The sequence below is a fragment of the Macaca mulatta genome, chromosome 1, assembly GCF_049350105.2.
Source record: "Macaca mulatta isolate MMU2019108-1 chromosome 1, T2T-MMU8v2.0, whole genome shotgun sequence".
Classification (NCBI taxonomy): Eukaryota; Metazoa; Chordata; class Mammalia; order Primates; family Cercopithecidae; genus Macaca; species Macaca mulatta.
In genome coordinates, this window is record NC_133406.1 from 162,858,492 (window position 1) to 162,871,645 (window position 13,154).

General features: G+C 39.3%; 1 protein-coding gene across 47 annotated transcripts in view; it reads left to right on the top strand.

Moving 5' to 3' along the window:
* Positions 1–274: 274 nt before the first annotated feature.
* The window catches only part of ZZZ3 (zinc finger ZZ-type containing 3), a 122,028-nt gene continuing 109,148 nt past the window's right edge, over positions 275–13,154 (top strand). For 23 of the 47 annotated variants that reach the window (XM_077953752.1, XM_077953844.1, XM_077953967.1 and 20 more), the window contains exon 1: positions 572–708. Coding sequence is in view for 2 of the 47 variants with exons in the window: in XM_077953928.1 (XP_077810054.1) it covers positions 293–708 (416 nt within the window). In the remaining 45 variants the exon portion in view is untranslated. Of the gene's footprint in view, positions 709–1,297; positions 1,372–13,154 lie in introns of those variants that run through there. The other 24 variants (XM_077953750.1, XM_077953840.1, XM_077953957.1 and 21 more) reach the window with 3 other exon arrangements.

Below are 13,154 nucleotides of genomic sequence, written 5' to 3' on the forward strand. Positions count from 1 at the left end.
AAAATCTGGAGGAAATGTTCTGCCAGAGAAATCAGCAAGCGCAAAGGCCCGAAGTGGTTCGAGTTTGCGTGGTGTGGTACCAGCTAGAAAGCCAGAGGTGAACGAGGAGAGGCAGAAGCATCATCATAAATACACATATGGATGTTCTCCTGGCTTGAGACCACAGTGCTAAGGAAGGTGGGGTTTACAAATCTCTCAGGAGGCCACAAAGAGTAGAATGAAGCCGATTTCCAACGGCGAAGCTACGAGGACGCTTTTCCTCTGTTAGGGCCAGGTTGGACAATTGCAAGGGATGGACTGCAACCCGCTCTCGGAAGACCAACCTTCGCCCAGGGGCAGGGATGGGCCGGGAAGGGCCTCGGCAGCCCCCGACCCGCGGGCGCTGCACGGGCCGCGGTTACCAGCAGGCGGTGTAGTGAGCGCGCCTGCAGCAGCAGCAGCAGCAGCAGCAGCTACCGCAGCAGCAGTCGCCGCCGCCGCCGCCCGCCCGTCCCAACGAGGAGGAGAAAGGAGGGGACCGGAAGGAGCCGCTGGTGCTGCGGGAAGTGGCAGGAGCTGGAGGCGGGGACCCACCTGGAAGCGCCGCGGCGCCGCTATCGAGCTTCCTGCAGCGGTGGCCACCCGAGCAAGTGCCGTGGCGGGGGCGGAGAGCGGCCAAGGCGGCGGCGCCTCCCCAAGTGGCCCGTGGAGTGCGACCCCGCGTGAAAGGTGAGCAGGAGCTCGGGGCACGTGGTGAGGGCCAGACACGGGGGAGGGAGAATGAAGGGGGAGGGAATGGGGGTGGCAAACGATCGGCTTGGGACCCGGATTTGGAGCCAAGTACTGGGAGGGGGTGGGCTGGAGGCGACGACTGCGACGGCTGTGACGGCGAAGCCCCCACGTGGGGCGGGGGTGCGCGCGCACGTGTGCGCGGGCGAAAGGGGGGCGGGGAGGGCTCCTGGGAGGGCGTCGGGCGCGCGCTCGCTCAGTGGCGGCCCACGTGATGGGCACGCCGATAATCTGTTTCCACGTGACAGGGAGGCCGGCTGAGGCAGCGCGTTGGGCTGTGTTTGTGTAGTATAACCGTGGTAATCGGAGGTTTTTAAGATTGCCGCTTTTCTTCTGTACAAGGGGAAAGGAGGAGACATATAAAGCGGAAAAGACTTCCTATTCAGTGTTTTAAATGTTCACTACTCTGTTAGTGAAGTGCTTTTTAAGTTCCGAAATACTGATTTTTTTCTGTACCGCCATGTTAGAGGAAGCTCGCGAGATGCGAGTGTGTTTGTATCGCGAGATCTCTCGATTCTCGCGGGACCTCGTTGGCAGAGCAGTTGTCCTGGATGGCGGAGCCTTGGGTTCCGGGGGCCTGGGACCCGCAACTCTTTCTACAAGGCAAGTCGTTAGGGAGGGGCCCGGGGCGAGTGCCTCTTGGTGCCGGGATACGTGCTATATCAGCTTCCTATAGTCTTGAAGGGAATACAGTAACCCCATTGAGGCAACACTGCCCTCCCCATCCCCCTGCGGGCGCTCCGCCACCTGCAAAAGCATATGCACCCCTCAGCCGGGTCCTTCTCCCCACGCAGTGATAGTTCCACCCTGTCCCACTCACTGGAAGTCCGGAGCCGTGCTGGTGCAGACCTGATGATTCCATTGGATACCGTTCCTCTTACTTTAAAACGTTCTTGTCAGTTTTTCCCGTGTTGCCGTTTTCTAAAGTATTCCAGACCTGTTAACTATTTTGTCGCGTTTTCTGCTGCAGTACCTGTCTCCAGTCTCCTGAAACAGAACTCCTCCCATCTCTTTTCTCTGGGTGTCATTTGCTCATCACCCTGACTTCGTATTTTCAGTAACTTTTGGCAGTATTTGAAGGGCCCATTATGTCTCTGATAGCACCTGAGGTCAGAAGAAAATCCTGCTTTTAATCATTTTGTACGTGCCTATTAACTCAGTTATCGGTAGGGTTTTAATTACCACTGTGTTACTGACGTTGCCATCTTTGATGTTTAGGGATGGTGGTTTTACGTTATATATTTAGGGTAACAGACTGTTTGTTTCATGTGAATTTTTATTTTTATTTTTGAGACGGAGTCTCCCTCTTGTCGCCTAGGCTGAAGTGCCGTGGGGCGATCTTGGCTCATTGCAACCTCCGCCTCCCGGGTTCAAGCGATTCTCCTGCCTCAGCCTCGCGAGTAGCGAGTAGCGAGTAGCTGGGTTTACAGTCGCGCTTCACCACGCCCGGCTAATTTTTGTATTTTTAGTAGAGACGGGGTTTCACCGTGTTGGCCAGGCTAGTCTCAAACTCCTGACCCCAAGTGATCCACCTGCCTCGGCCTCTCAAAGTGCTGGGATTACAGCACTGTACAGGCGTGAGCCGCCGCGCCTGGCCTCAGATCGACTTTTTAGTAAAGAGCAAACTCAAACTTTGGTATCAGAGTTTGAGCTTTATTTTTCTTAAATGAGTTTGAAATCAATTTAATATTTCTCTCCAATTCCCTAATGTCTCAGAAATCAATTTACAATATGCCTTTGTTTTTTCGTATTCTTAAGTAGTGTTTGGATTTTTATTTTAAGTAGTTGCAGTACTAAATAGGGAGTGGGGAGTTAATTACAAAACGAATCAGGTAACTAGTTAATTCATTCATAGTTTGTTTTTTAAAACTACAAAATTTTTTTTTTTCCTGCACGTCATACAGAGGTATATAGTATAGAGTAACACAGTACTTGTTTCAAGGTACCACAAAGTTCCATTCCTCAGTCTTAAATCTCTGTAACCAGCCTTTGTGGTTGCTCTGTATCATTCCAGATATTTCCATGTTTTAGTTTAGTTTTTGTTTCTTAAATGAAGGGGAGAAAGTGTTGTTTTAATGGGGTGTCAACACAACATTGTCAATCAGTAAACATTTTTTGGCTAAATTAAATTTTTATTTAGTGATATGTGCCTGTTTGTCAAGACTCATGTATGCATACTTAGATAAAAAGCAGATTTTTTTGTTTGTACTGATTTTTTTGGTAGTACAATCTTGTGAAAATATCACAAGTGACTTATTTTTGCAGTAAAGTTGATTGTGCTTAGTAGCTTTGCACAGAAAGTACATGTAAAACAATATTTAAATAAATTAATGTTTTATCACTTGAGTTTTATATTTTTATGTTTAATGTTTGTTACATATTTAACTTTATATATTCTAAACTGTAACCTAACTATATAGGAGTTTTTCAGACGTTTTAAAAGCTTATCAGTGTGATTAAAATGGTAGTTCTGACCCTGCAATTTAGTGATCTCAATTGGAGAGTGGTAGACATATCAGTAGTTCGTACAAACAAAGGTATATATACTTGAAGTTGCTAAGCGGCTTTCATTTTGTAAGTGTTGTTTTTGTAATTTCCCCCTTAAACCTACCAGTAATAATATTTATCAGACCAGTCACATAAGAAAAGTGTCCACTCTTTGGGCAATGTGGTTTTTTGTTGTAACAGTGCAAGTAGAAATGTTGAGGAATAGAAGTGAGCGTTGAGAGATACGATGTTGGAAAGAGGAAAAGGGGACGTTGGGAGTGTAGAGGTTGATGTTGAAATGGAATTGGACAAGTTGGGGAGAAAAGAGGAATGTAGAAGGTTGACAGTGAGTCAAGAGCCGTGGTCCGAGAATAGTTAGGCTCATAATAGTTGGAGGACAGCCGAGTCCGTATTTCAGGCAACTTTCTCCTCCTCTTTTTTTTAGTCAGTTCTGGGTCTGTTCACAGAATTGCTAGATATTTCCTGTCATAAAAGTCAGCAGCTTAAGGTGATACTTAATTGAAACCTTGTGAATTCTTTACTTTAGATAAAGCTATTCTGTTAAATAACATTTGTTAAGTACATTTTATTATTATTTTTAGAAGTAGAAAATTGTGGAAGTGACAATGAGTTTGAAGGTCACAGTTCTACAATGGCCTTTGCAAAGGTATCTGCATAAATTTAGCTTGGTAACTCGGCCTTTAATAGTCCACGTACATCTGATCTATGAAATAATATATGTTCCTTGTTCTTAGGACTTTTGTTTTATAAACTTTTCAGTAGTGGGTCTTGGGAATTACCAGTCTTTTACAGACACGAAATTATTTGTACTTGGTAGAAATATACTGAGAAAAATCCAAGGAAGAGGAAAAATGTGTTTTTACATGGTTTGTTTTTGCTTGAGTAAAATTTAAATAACCAAGAAATTTAATTTTCATTTTTCTCAATTATTACAGTCATCTAAATGATGAGAGCTAATGAACTTCAGTGATCAGAGGAAATTAGTAACAGTGATAATATAATACTGATTCGTTCTCACTTGAATTTTTTCCTTAAGGTCTGACACCATGCCTGTTTCCACAAACCTGTAACTTTAAGTTGCCTTAAGCTGGCCTGGTGGCTCACGCCTGTAATACCAGCACTTTGGGAGGCTGAGGTGGGAGGATTGCTTGAGACCAGCAACAACATAGTCAGACCACGTTTCTACCAAAAAAAAAAACCACAACAACAAAAAAAAACTGGGCGTGGTAGTGCATGCCTGTAGTACCAGCTACTTGGGAGGCTGAGATGGGAGGATCACTTGAGCCCAGAAGGTTGAGACTGCAGTGAACTGTGATTGCACCATTGCACTCCAGCCTGGGCAACAGAGTGAGACCATGGGTCAAAAATAAAATAAAAACACCTAAATTTCATATGAAAATTCAGTTTGGAGTTGCCTACAAGGAATAGTTGCTAGAAGAGTTTCATTTTTATAGTAGTATTTACTAGAGATTTGGTGTATACTCTGGTGCAAATTTCTGTCGTTAATGCTCTGATAACTACTATAATTGTACTCTGAAAACCACTCTCAGTAAATATTTCCCAAAGTCCAAAGTCTTGACTTGATTATTTTGTTTGACCCTTTGCTTTTCACTTTTTCTGTTTTTCTTTTCAGCTGATCTTTCTCATTTATGTAGGTAATTTTTGTCTTATTAGAGAGGACTGAGTGAGTAACTTGCCCTGAGGAGACTATCACTTTGTGATTAATCAAACTATTCAGGTATTATTATTACTGTTGTTTTTGGAACTCCAGTATATTTGTAAGTTAGAGTCAGTGATTCAGCTGACATTTATTGCTAATGACCTCAGCCATTTGAAACATAGCAGAAATCCTGGACATAAAAAAATCTAGAAGCCTTCAGAATGACTGTAACCAAGTATAATAAGCCATTAGCCTTTATTAGGAAACAACTAATTGGAAGTAGTCCACAGATAAAAATCTTCAGTGTTGGCCATTGGAGTTAGGGACATTGGCAGCTGAAGTGACATCTTCAGGGGAAAAGGAAGAACTATTAAAAAGTAGGTGGAACTATGGTAGAATACTGTTTTAAGGCCGTTATAAAGACATACACTCCTATAATCATTAACTTCTGAAGGAATGACAGTATCATAGAGCAGCCTAGTAAGTTGATGCGTCACAATGATGACTTTAATAATAAACCTTTATTCTGTGTATTATGTTTAAGGAAGTAAGAAATTGGTGTCTTTTGAGATTGCTATAAAAGTAAACATTTTCAAAACTCTGTTAATTAAATGTTACGTTTCAGTTTTCTGGAAAATTTACTTGTAGATCTCTCCTTATCAGATGATACCAAATAAAAATGGTACTATTGTGTGTATAACTTCCTTTGTTTTATTTTATTATTTTAACCTATTTATCTTTCTACTTAATATTTCAAGGAAACTCCCAAACAAGACTCTATTATATTTAATATTTGATATCAGTAATGAACAACCAGTTGCCTAAAGATTAGCACATTTGCTAATGAAGAAAATAGTAAAGCAGATAATTAGAATTAGTAAATGACCTATGCATATGATTCAGTTGTATAGTTTTGAATCCTGATATTGAGTCTATTAGCCCAAGTGTCCTAAGGTGCCAGGTTTTTGTAGTGAGTTTTTTTCGTTGCATTGCTGGCCTTCTCTGTCTAGTATGTTAATTTAAACCTTTTGCTTCCATTAGTGGTAAAGTAGATAGTCTTTGACTTGGGTATAAGGTGTGTATATGTATTTTAATGATTTTGAAAGCTGGCTTGAGGAATTAGATTTTGGGAATTAATAGAATTATTATTAGAATTTTGATATATTGCTTCCATTATTTTAATGTATATTTTTTACATATTTGTGGGTAAAAAACATTTAGTTTGATGTCCTGCTTTTTAACCTACTGTTAGGTAACACTTTCCCATTCTCACAATGCATCTTAATAACTATCATTATAAATGATTGTAAAATGTTCTGTGCAGTGAACGTATCATGTTATCCCCCATGCGAAGAACATATTTATACACGTTTCTTGTATATAGTATTATCTCTCTGTTGTGTATTGCCAGAATTGATTTTTTAGGTACATGTTAAAGGCTCTTAAAACATACTGCACAATATTAATGAAAAGGGATAAATTTGTATTCTCTTTCGAGTGGTTGTTACCCTATACTCATCAACACTTAACATTTTTTATAAAGGTTTAATGGGGATATATGACATACTGTGCTTTATTTCTTTAATTACTGAGGTGAAGCATGTTTATAGATGTATTTATCTTGTGATCTTTGAAGATAAATAGAATTTAACATTATTGCAGTCAAACATCTTTTTGTTTGTTTGTTTTGAGATGGAGGCTTGCTCTGTTGCACAGGCTGGAGTGCAGTGGCACCATCTCGGCTCACTGCAGCCTCTATCCCCCAGGTTCAAGTGATTCTCCTGCCTCAGCCTCCTGAGTAGCTGGGACTACAGATGCATACCACCATGCCCAGCTAATTTTTGTATTTTTATAGAGATGGGGTTTCGCCATGTCGGTCAGGCTGGTCTGGAACTCCTGACCTGAGGTGATCTACTTGCCTCGGCCTCCCAAAGTGCTGGGATTACAGGGGTGAGCCGCCGTGCCCAGCCCAAACATCTTGATATAATTTTGTTCTACTGATTTTATGAAATTCCTCCCTTTTTAAAACTGTAATAAACAATATTGGTTTAATTCTGTTTGTTTAGTTTTTCTAAGTTAGATTTAAATAAATTTTAAGTTTTTACCTCATCTGGCATTGGTGTGAAATGAGAATTTAAATATTTTCCTCCATATTGGTAATTTTCTCAACTCGTTTAAATAATGCTTTATTTAATTTTTTAATTTTTCTCATTTTTTTATTATGCTTCATTTTTACATTTTAATCATTTTTATTTTAAATTGTTTATTTTTATCTCAATCCTTAAAAACATTCATATTTTTAGATGATTCTATGATATGTTTAATATATTTTGCCTTGGCTTTCTTATTGTGGTGTTTGTTTCCTTATTTATTTTTAAGATTACTGTAAGTTGAGAATAATAAAGCTTATTTTTTAACAAAACAATGTTTTATAATTCCTTTTCTTGTCAGCCAAAATTTGAAATAAGATTTTTCCATGCCACATAATTTAGTTGCATTGAATGAAAATTTCCCCCTTCTTGAACAGAGATAAAATGTGAAACTACTTAAAAGTACTATGCTGGCCACAGTGGCTTATGCCTGTAATCCCAACACTTTGGGAAACTGAAGTGGGAGGATTGCTTCAGCCCAGGAGTTCGACACCAGCCTGTGCAATGTAGTGTGACCTCGTCTCTACAAAAAAATACACAAAATTAGCCTGGTGTGGTGGCATGTGCCTGTAGTTTCAGCTACTGGGGAGGATGAGGTGGAAGGATCACTTGACCCCAAAAGGTTGAGGCTACAGTGAGCCCAGATTGCGCCCCTGCACTCCAGCCTGGGTGACACAGTGAGACCCTGTGTAAAAAAACCCCCAACAACAAACTGTAAGGAGAAAAACTACTTTGGCGGATTTTGGGGAATTAGAGAAATTAACTTCTAAAATTAACAGTTTAGGATGTATGCTTAGAGTGTTAAACAGCAGTATTCAACTTGATATCATATACCTCTAATATATTTAAATTTTTCATTTAAAGCTTTGGCACTTGGGTTACAGAATCACAGTAACTTTCTTCTTCAAATGTTGAGATAGCAATATGATACATATACTGAAATTTAATAACACAAGACATTCAAGTAAGCTTTAGGAAGGTACCTATGCCAGAGAGCATTTTTAATACTGAAAATGCTTACTGTTTACTATGATGCCTTTTTTTCTGTTATGAAATAATTTGTGATCTCAAAATAATTGAAAAAAGGTATTTATGTTTGTTTACATTTTGAAATTGTGATGGCTGCAAAGCTGTTAATTTTATTAAATGGCTTTAATGTTTTTTGTTCACAGATTTTTCTGGTTACAATAATGCTAGTAAGAAAAGCCAGATTTAAGTAACTCTGAGTGTGAAAAAATAAATATTTGAAAAAAAAAAGTGTGTCCTGTGCTTGAAGAACACCTACAGAGAATTGAAGATGAACAATTCGATGTGATGTAATTTCCTTCTATCTTGGGTTATGGTGAGATTTAAAGGGATTGGAACATAACTTACACCTTTTTTTGCTATTGAAATTCTGCTGCCCCATGAGAGATGAGTTGCTTTTTCAAAATGTCACTGAAATGGTCCAGGAAATAGAGTTGCTAATTATATTCTGGTACTATTTACCCTCCTTACTAGTTCTTAAAGTTTTTTTTTTAATTGGTCAGAAGTTCAAGGAAAATAGATCCTGCCATTGTTACACACTTTCCCATTGGAAAGCAGATTGATGTGTTTCATAAATAAAACGAAATAATGCTTTTAGGTGGCTTGGCTGTATTATAGAGGGAACTACCAAGATTATTTCTCCTGGCAAAGGGGTGTGTGTGAGATTTATCCACTGATAGCCCTTGAAGAACTTTGTAATACTTTCTCTTTTTTTTTTTTTAATTTACATTTTTTTATTTCCATAGATTATTGGAGATGTAATACTTCTCCATATTAACTCTCCACTCCCCACCCCAGACCTATAATTCTTACCTGAACTGTCTTCACCGTATGTAGATTTTTATGGTGGTTTTGCAGTAATTTTTTTTTTTTTTTTTTGAGACCGAGTCTTACTCTGTCGCCCAGGCTGGAGTGCAGTGGCATGATCTTGGCTCACTGCAACCTCTGCCTCCTGATTTCAAGCAATTCTCCTGATTTAGCCTCCTGAGTAGCTGGGACTACATACATGCACCACTATGCCCGGCTCATTTTTGTATTTTTCGTAGAGACGGGGTTTCGCCATGTTGGTGAGACTGGTCTTGAACTCCTGACCTCAAGTGATCCGCCCACCTCGGCCTCCCAAAGTGCTGAGATTACAGGCGTGAGCCACTGTACCTGGCCAAAGTGTCTTTTCCTAAGGAGAAATCTCTTTTTCCTTCTTTTTAAATAAAGGTAAATGCAATTAAAGTCTGGTACACATAGAAAGTTCTCATAAATGTACACCTCAGTGAATTTTCAGTGTGAACACACTGGTGTAACCGTCACTAAGAGGAACACTGTCAGAACTCCAAAAACTTGTGTGTTTATTCCGGTCATTAATGGTCCCTAGGTGCCACCCCCCACCAAGAGAAACCACTTTTGATGTCTAGTATCATAGAATTATTTGCTTTTGAGCCTAGGATGTATACAGTATGTATTGTTTTTGTGTTTGGCCTTTTTTGCTCAATGTTATGTTTGTGAGATTCAACTGTTTTATTTTGTCTTCATCCTGTTCTGATATGGGTAACCTGAGAAATCCTATAACTCAACCTGATTTGTACCTGGAGATCTCAACACTTAGACATTTTTCTCATGGCATTCATAGTTTTCAAGAACTCCTAGGAGGGGACATCAAATAAAAGCCTTCTTTGTTTTAGACTCTGTGGTAGCCTTCTTTTGTGTTTTAATGCTATTTGGGTAAACAGTATATTTTAAAATTTTTGTCACTGATGGCTTATGCAGTACCTCAGTTGCTTTTGTTTTGTTTTTTCCTACTTAAAAATTTTGTTTTAAAAACTATAGTACAGGATTCCTGGCCAGCTAATGGCCATTTGGACTTTTATCTTATGAGTTGGTAGCTTTCTTTTCATTCTTTGAATTCCTCAAGCAGTGATTCCCATTCTAATTTTTATGATACCATGTAATATCTTCAGTTATTTCAAAGCATGTTGTGAGCCTCCCCACCAAGAAAAAGATTCCAATTTAAGTTTAAGCCACTTTACTTTCAAAATACTTACATTTATGAACAGTACAACTTTTTATGTTCATGAACAGTACAACATTGTGGTGTGTAGATTATAAAATCAAAAAGGCTGGTAAAATACTGGGAATCAACTAAGAGCCTTACCAGCTTATTAACCCCTTTCAGGCTAGCTTCAAGTGTAAAGTGCAACTTTTTTTTTTTTTTGTGGCAGAGTCTCACTCTGTCACCCAGGATGGAGAGCAGTGGCACAATCTTGGCTCACTGCAAACTTCAGCTCCTGAGTTCAAGCGATTCTTGTGCCTCAGCCTCCCAAGTAGCTGGGATTACAGGCGCCCACCACCACGCCCGGCTAATTTTTGTATTTTTAGTAGAGGCAGGGTTTCTCCATGTTGTTCAGGCTGGTTTCGAACTCCTGACCTCAGGTGATCTGCCTGCCTCGGCCTCCCAGAGTGTAGGGATTACAGGTGTGAGCCACCCTGCCTGGTGCCTAAAGTGCAGCTTCTCAGGAGTTCTCCTTTTGTATTTTCCTCCGATTTCACTTTCTTAATTTTAAGGAAAGTCATAGATTTATGACTGTATTCCTGCACATAATTTTTCTTTCATATAAGTCGTATGGTTATGATATGCCTGGATGATATGCGCATATAATTAATATAATTAATAATATAATAATATAAAGGCTTAATTCCTTTATAAGCGAATTTTGGTTATTTCAGTCAGTAAGTGTTAGGGCCAGAGTATTATAAATGGCAAATAGTTGTTGAAATTAGATATTTTGGTCATGATTAAGAGTAATGTGTATGCTTAGCAGTCCTGTACTTCAATCATCTTTTATTTGCTGAGCTTTTGTGGAAATTAAATGATTGTAAAGTTTTAGCCTAATTTCTAAAAAAAGAATCATTTGTTTTTTAATTTGGAGAGTTTAAATGTCTGACTTTGGGGAAACATCATCATGCCATAGGGAAACATTATCTCCTGAAGAATGGGGGAGAGATTAACTGACTTTTGTAATGGTTATAGAGTTACTTCTAAATTTGAATAAATGCTGTTCCTACCTAGTGAACTAGTCAGAGCATTTTCCAGTTTGACCTAAGCTAAGCACACAGGTAGCTACTTCTCTTTGTATATTTAGGAGAATGTCACCAAGGATATTTTGATTTGTTTGTAGGTATATGGCAGTGGTTCTCAGTATTTATCATTCATCATAATCGCCTGAAAGTTATTTGTTTTAAATAATAGATTGCTGGGCTCTGCCCTTAGAATTTCAGATTTAGTAGGTGAGGAGACCACACTTTGTAGCACTACTTGGGTATAGTCAGGGTATCTGCATTAAAAAACAAAATGAACAGACAAAAACCCCACAAGTGATTCTGATACATATCCTAGATGAGAACCTTTGATCAATAGTTCTCAATACAGTATATGGTTCTGGGCATAGCAGCAGAGCATCACTTGGGAATTTTACAAATGCAGATTTTCTCAAACTCTGGAGATGGAACCCAGAAATCTGTGTTTTAAACTAGACCACTAGAGGATTCTGGTGTGTGCTAAAGTTTGACAACCATCCTTGTAACTTTATAGTTCCCTGGCACCTATCAGGGAATTTACTAGAAATTCAAATTTCACACTGCATTCCAGACCTCTCATATAACAGATTCTGAATATCAGAATCTCATTTTACAGTAGTCTCTCCTGCACTCTTATCTTCAGTTTCGCTTTCCTTGGACTGAACATATTAAATGGGAAATTCAAGAAATAAACAATTAATGTTTTAAATTGTGTGCCCTTTTGAGTATCCTGATGAAATCTCTTATTGTCCCTCTCGTCCTGCCTGGGATGTGAATCATCCCTTTGTCCAGCTTGTCCATACTTTGTATGCTTCCCACTGGTTAATCACTTAGTAGCCATCTCACTTATCAGACTGAAAAAACATAGTATATATCCAGTTTGGTACTATCCTCAATTTCAGGTATCCACAGGGGCAGGAGAGGGGTGGGGGCGGGGGTGGGATCTTGGGAATGTATCGCTTGTGGATGGGGGGAGGGAACTACTGTAACTAGATTCCAGGTGGTTTGTATGTATATTGAAGATTGAAAAGAGCTGCTTTAGGTGATTTTAAAAACTATTACAAAAGTAATACTAATAACTAAAATTTATTGGACATTTGCTGTGGGCCAGATACATGCTAGATAATCTATTCATTATCATTACTACTCCCTACAACCTTATACAGAGGGTTACTGTAACCCTCATTCTATAAATAAAGCAAAGGGGTTTAGTATCGTGCTTGGTGTCGCACAGGTGCTAAATGCAGGGTTTGGGATTTGAACCTAAGCACTCAAACTGTGGAGTTTCGGAGTTTGAGGTGCTATCTTCATATGTATCTTCAGTACCATTTGTGTGCATATATGTCCGTCCTTGTTCCAGTGCCATAGATTATATTCTAATGAATTTTTTTGGTATCACATTTTACAGTGACATTTGAATTTTCTTTCAAGTCTTATATTCACCGGAACAATCAGAAGTGGAAACAGCTGTGGTTTGAATACTTTGGTCTTGTCAACCTAAATAACAGAGGCTTTCTATAAGAAAATGGTGTTTATTCGGGAATAGGGCATTGCAGTGGGAATACTGTTGCTATAGTAAACCATGTGCATATACAGGGAGGTAAAAGAAGAGAAAAGTTTTTAAAGGAAAAATGAGGATTTCCTAATTATTTTGAGATAATTATTCTTGGCTGCAAGGGTCAATAAGTAAAGTGCCTCCATTCTGAGGTTGGACCGGCAGTTGGTGGGCAGATGTCCTCATAGAAGTTATAAAAAAAAAAAACCTCCCCCCCCCCAAAAAAAAATAAAACCAGAGTGTTGCTGTGCTTCCCAGGCTAGATGTGAACTCCTGGGTTCAAGCAATCTTCCTGCTTCTTGGGTAGCTGGGACTACAGGTGTGTATGTACCATGCACCTGGCTTGTTTTTTTTGTCACGTTTTGTGTAAGGTTGTAGTTTTTGCAGAGTCTTTTGTGACAGTTTTTTTCATGCGTTA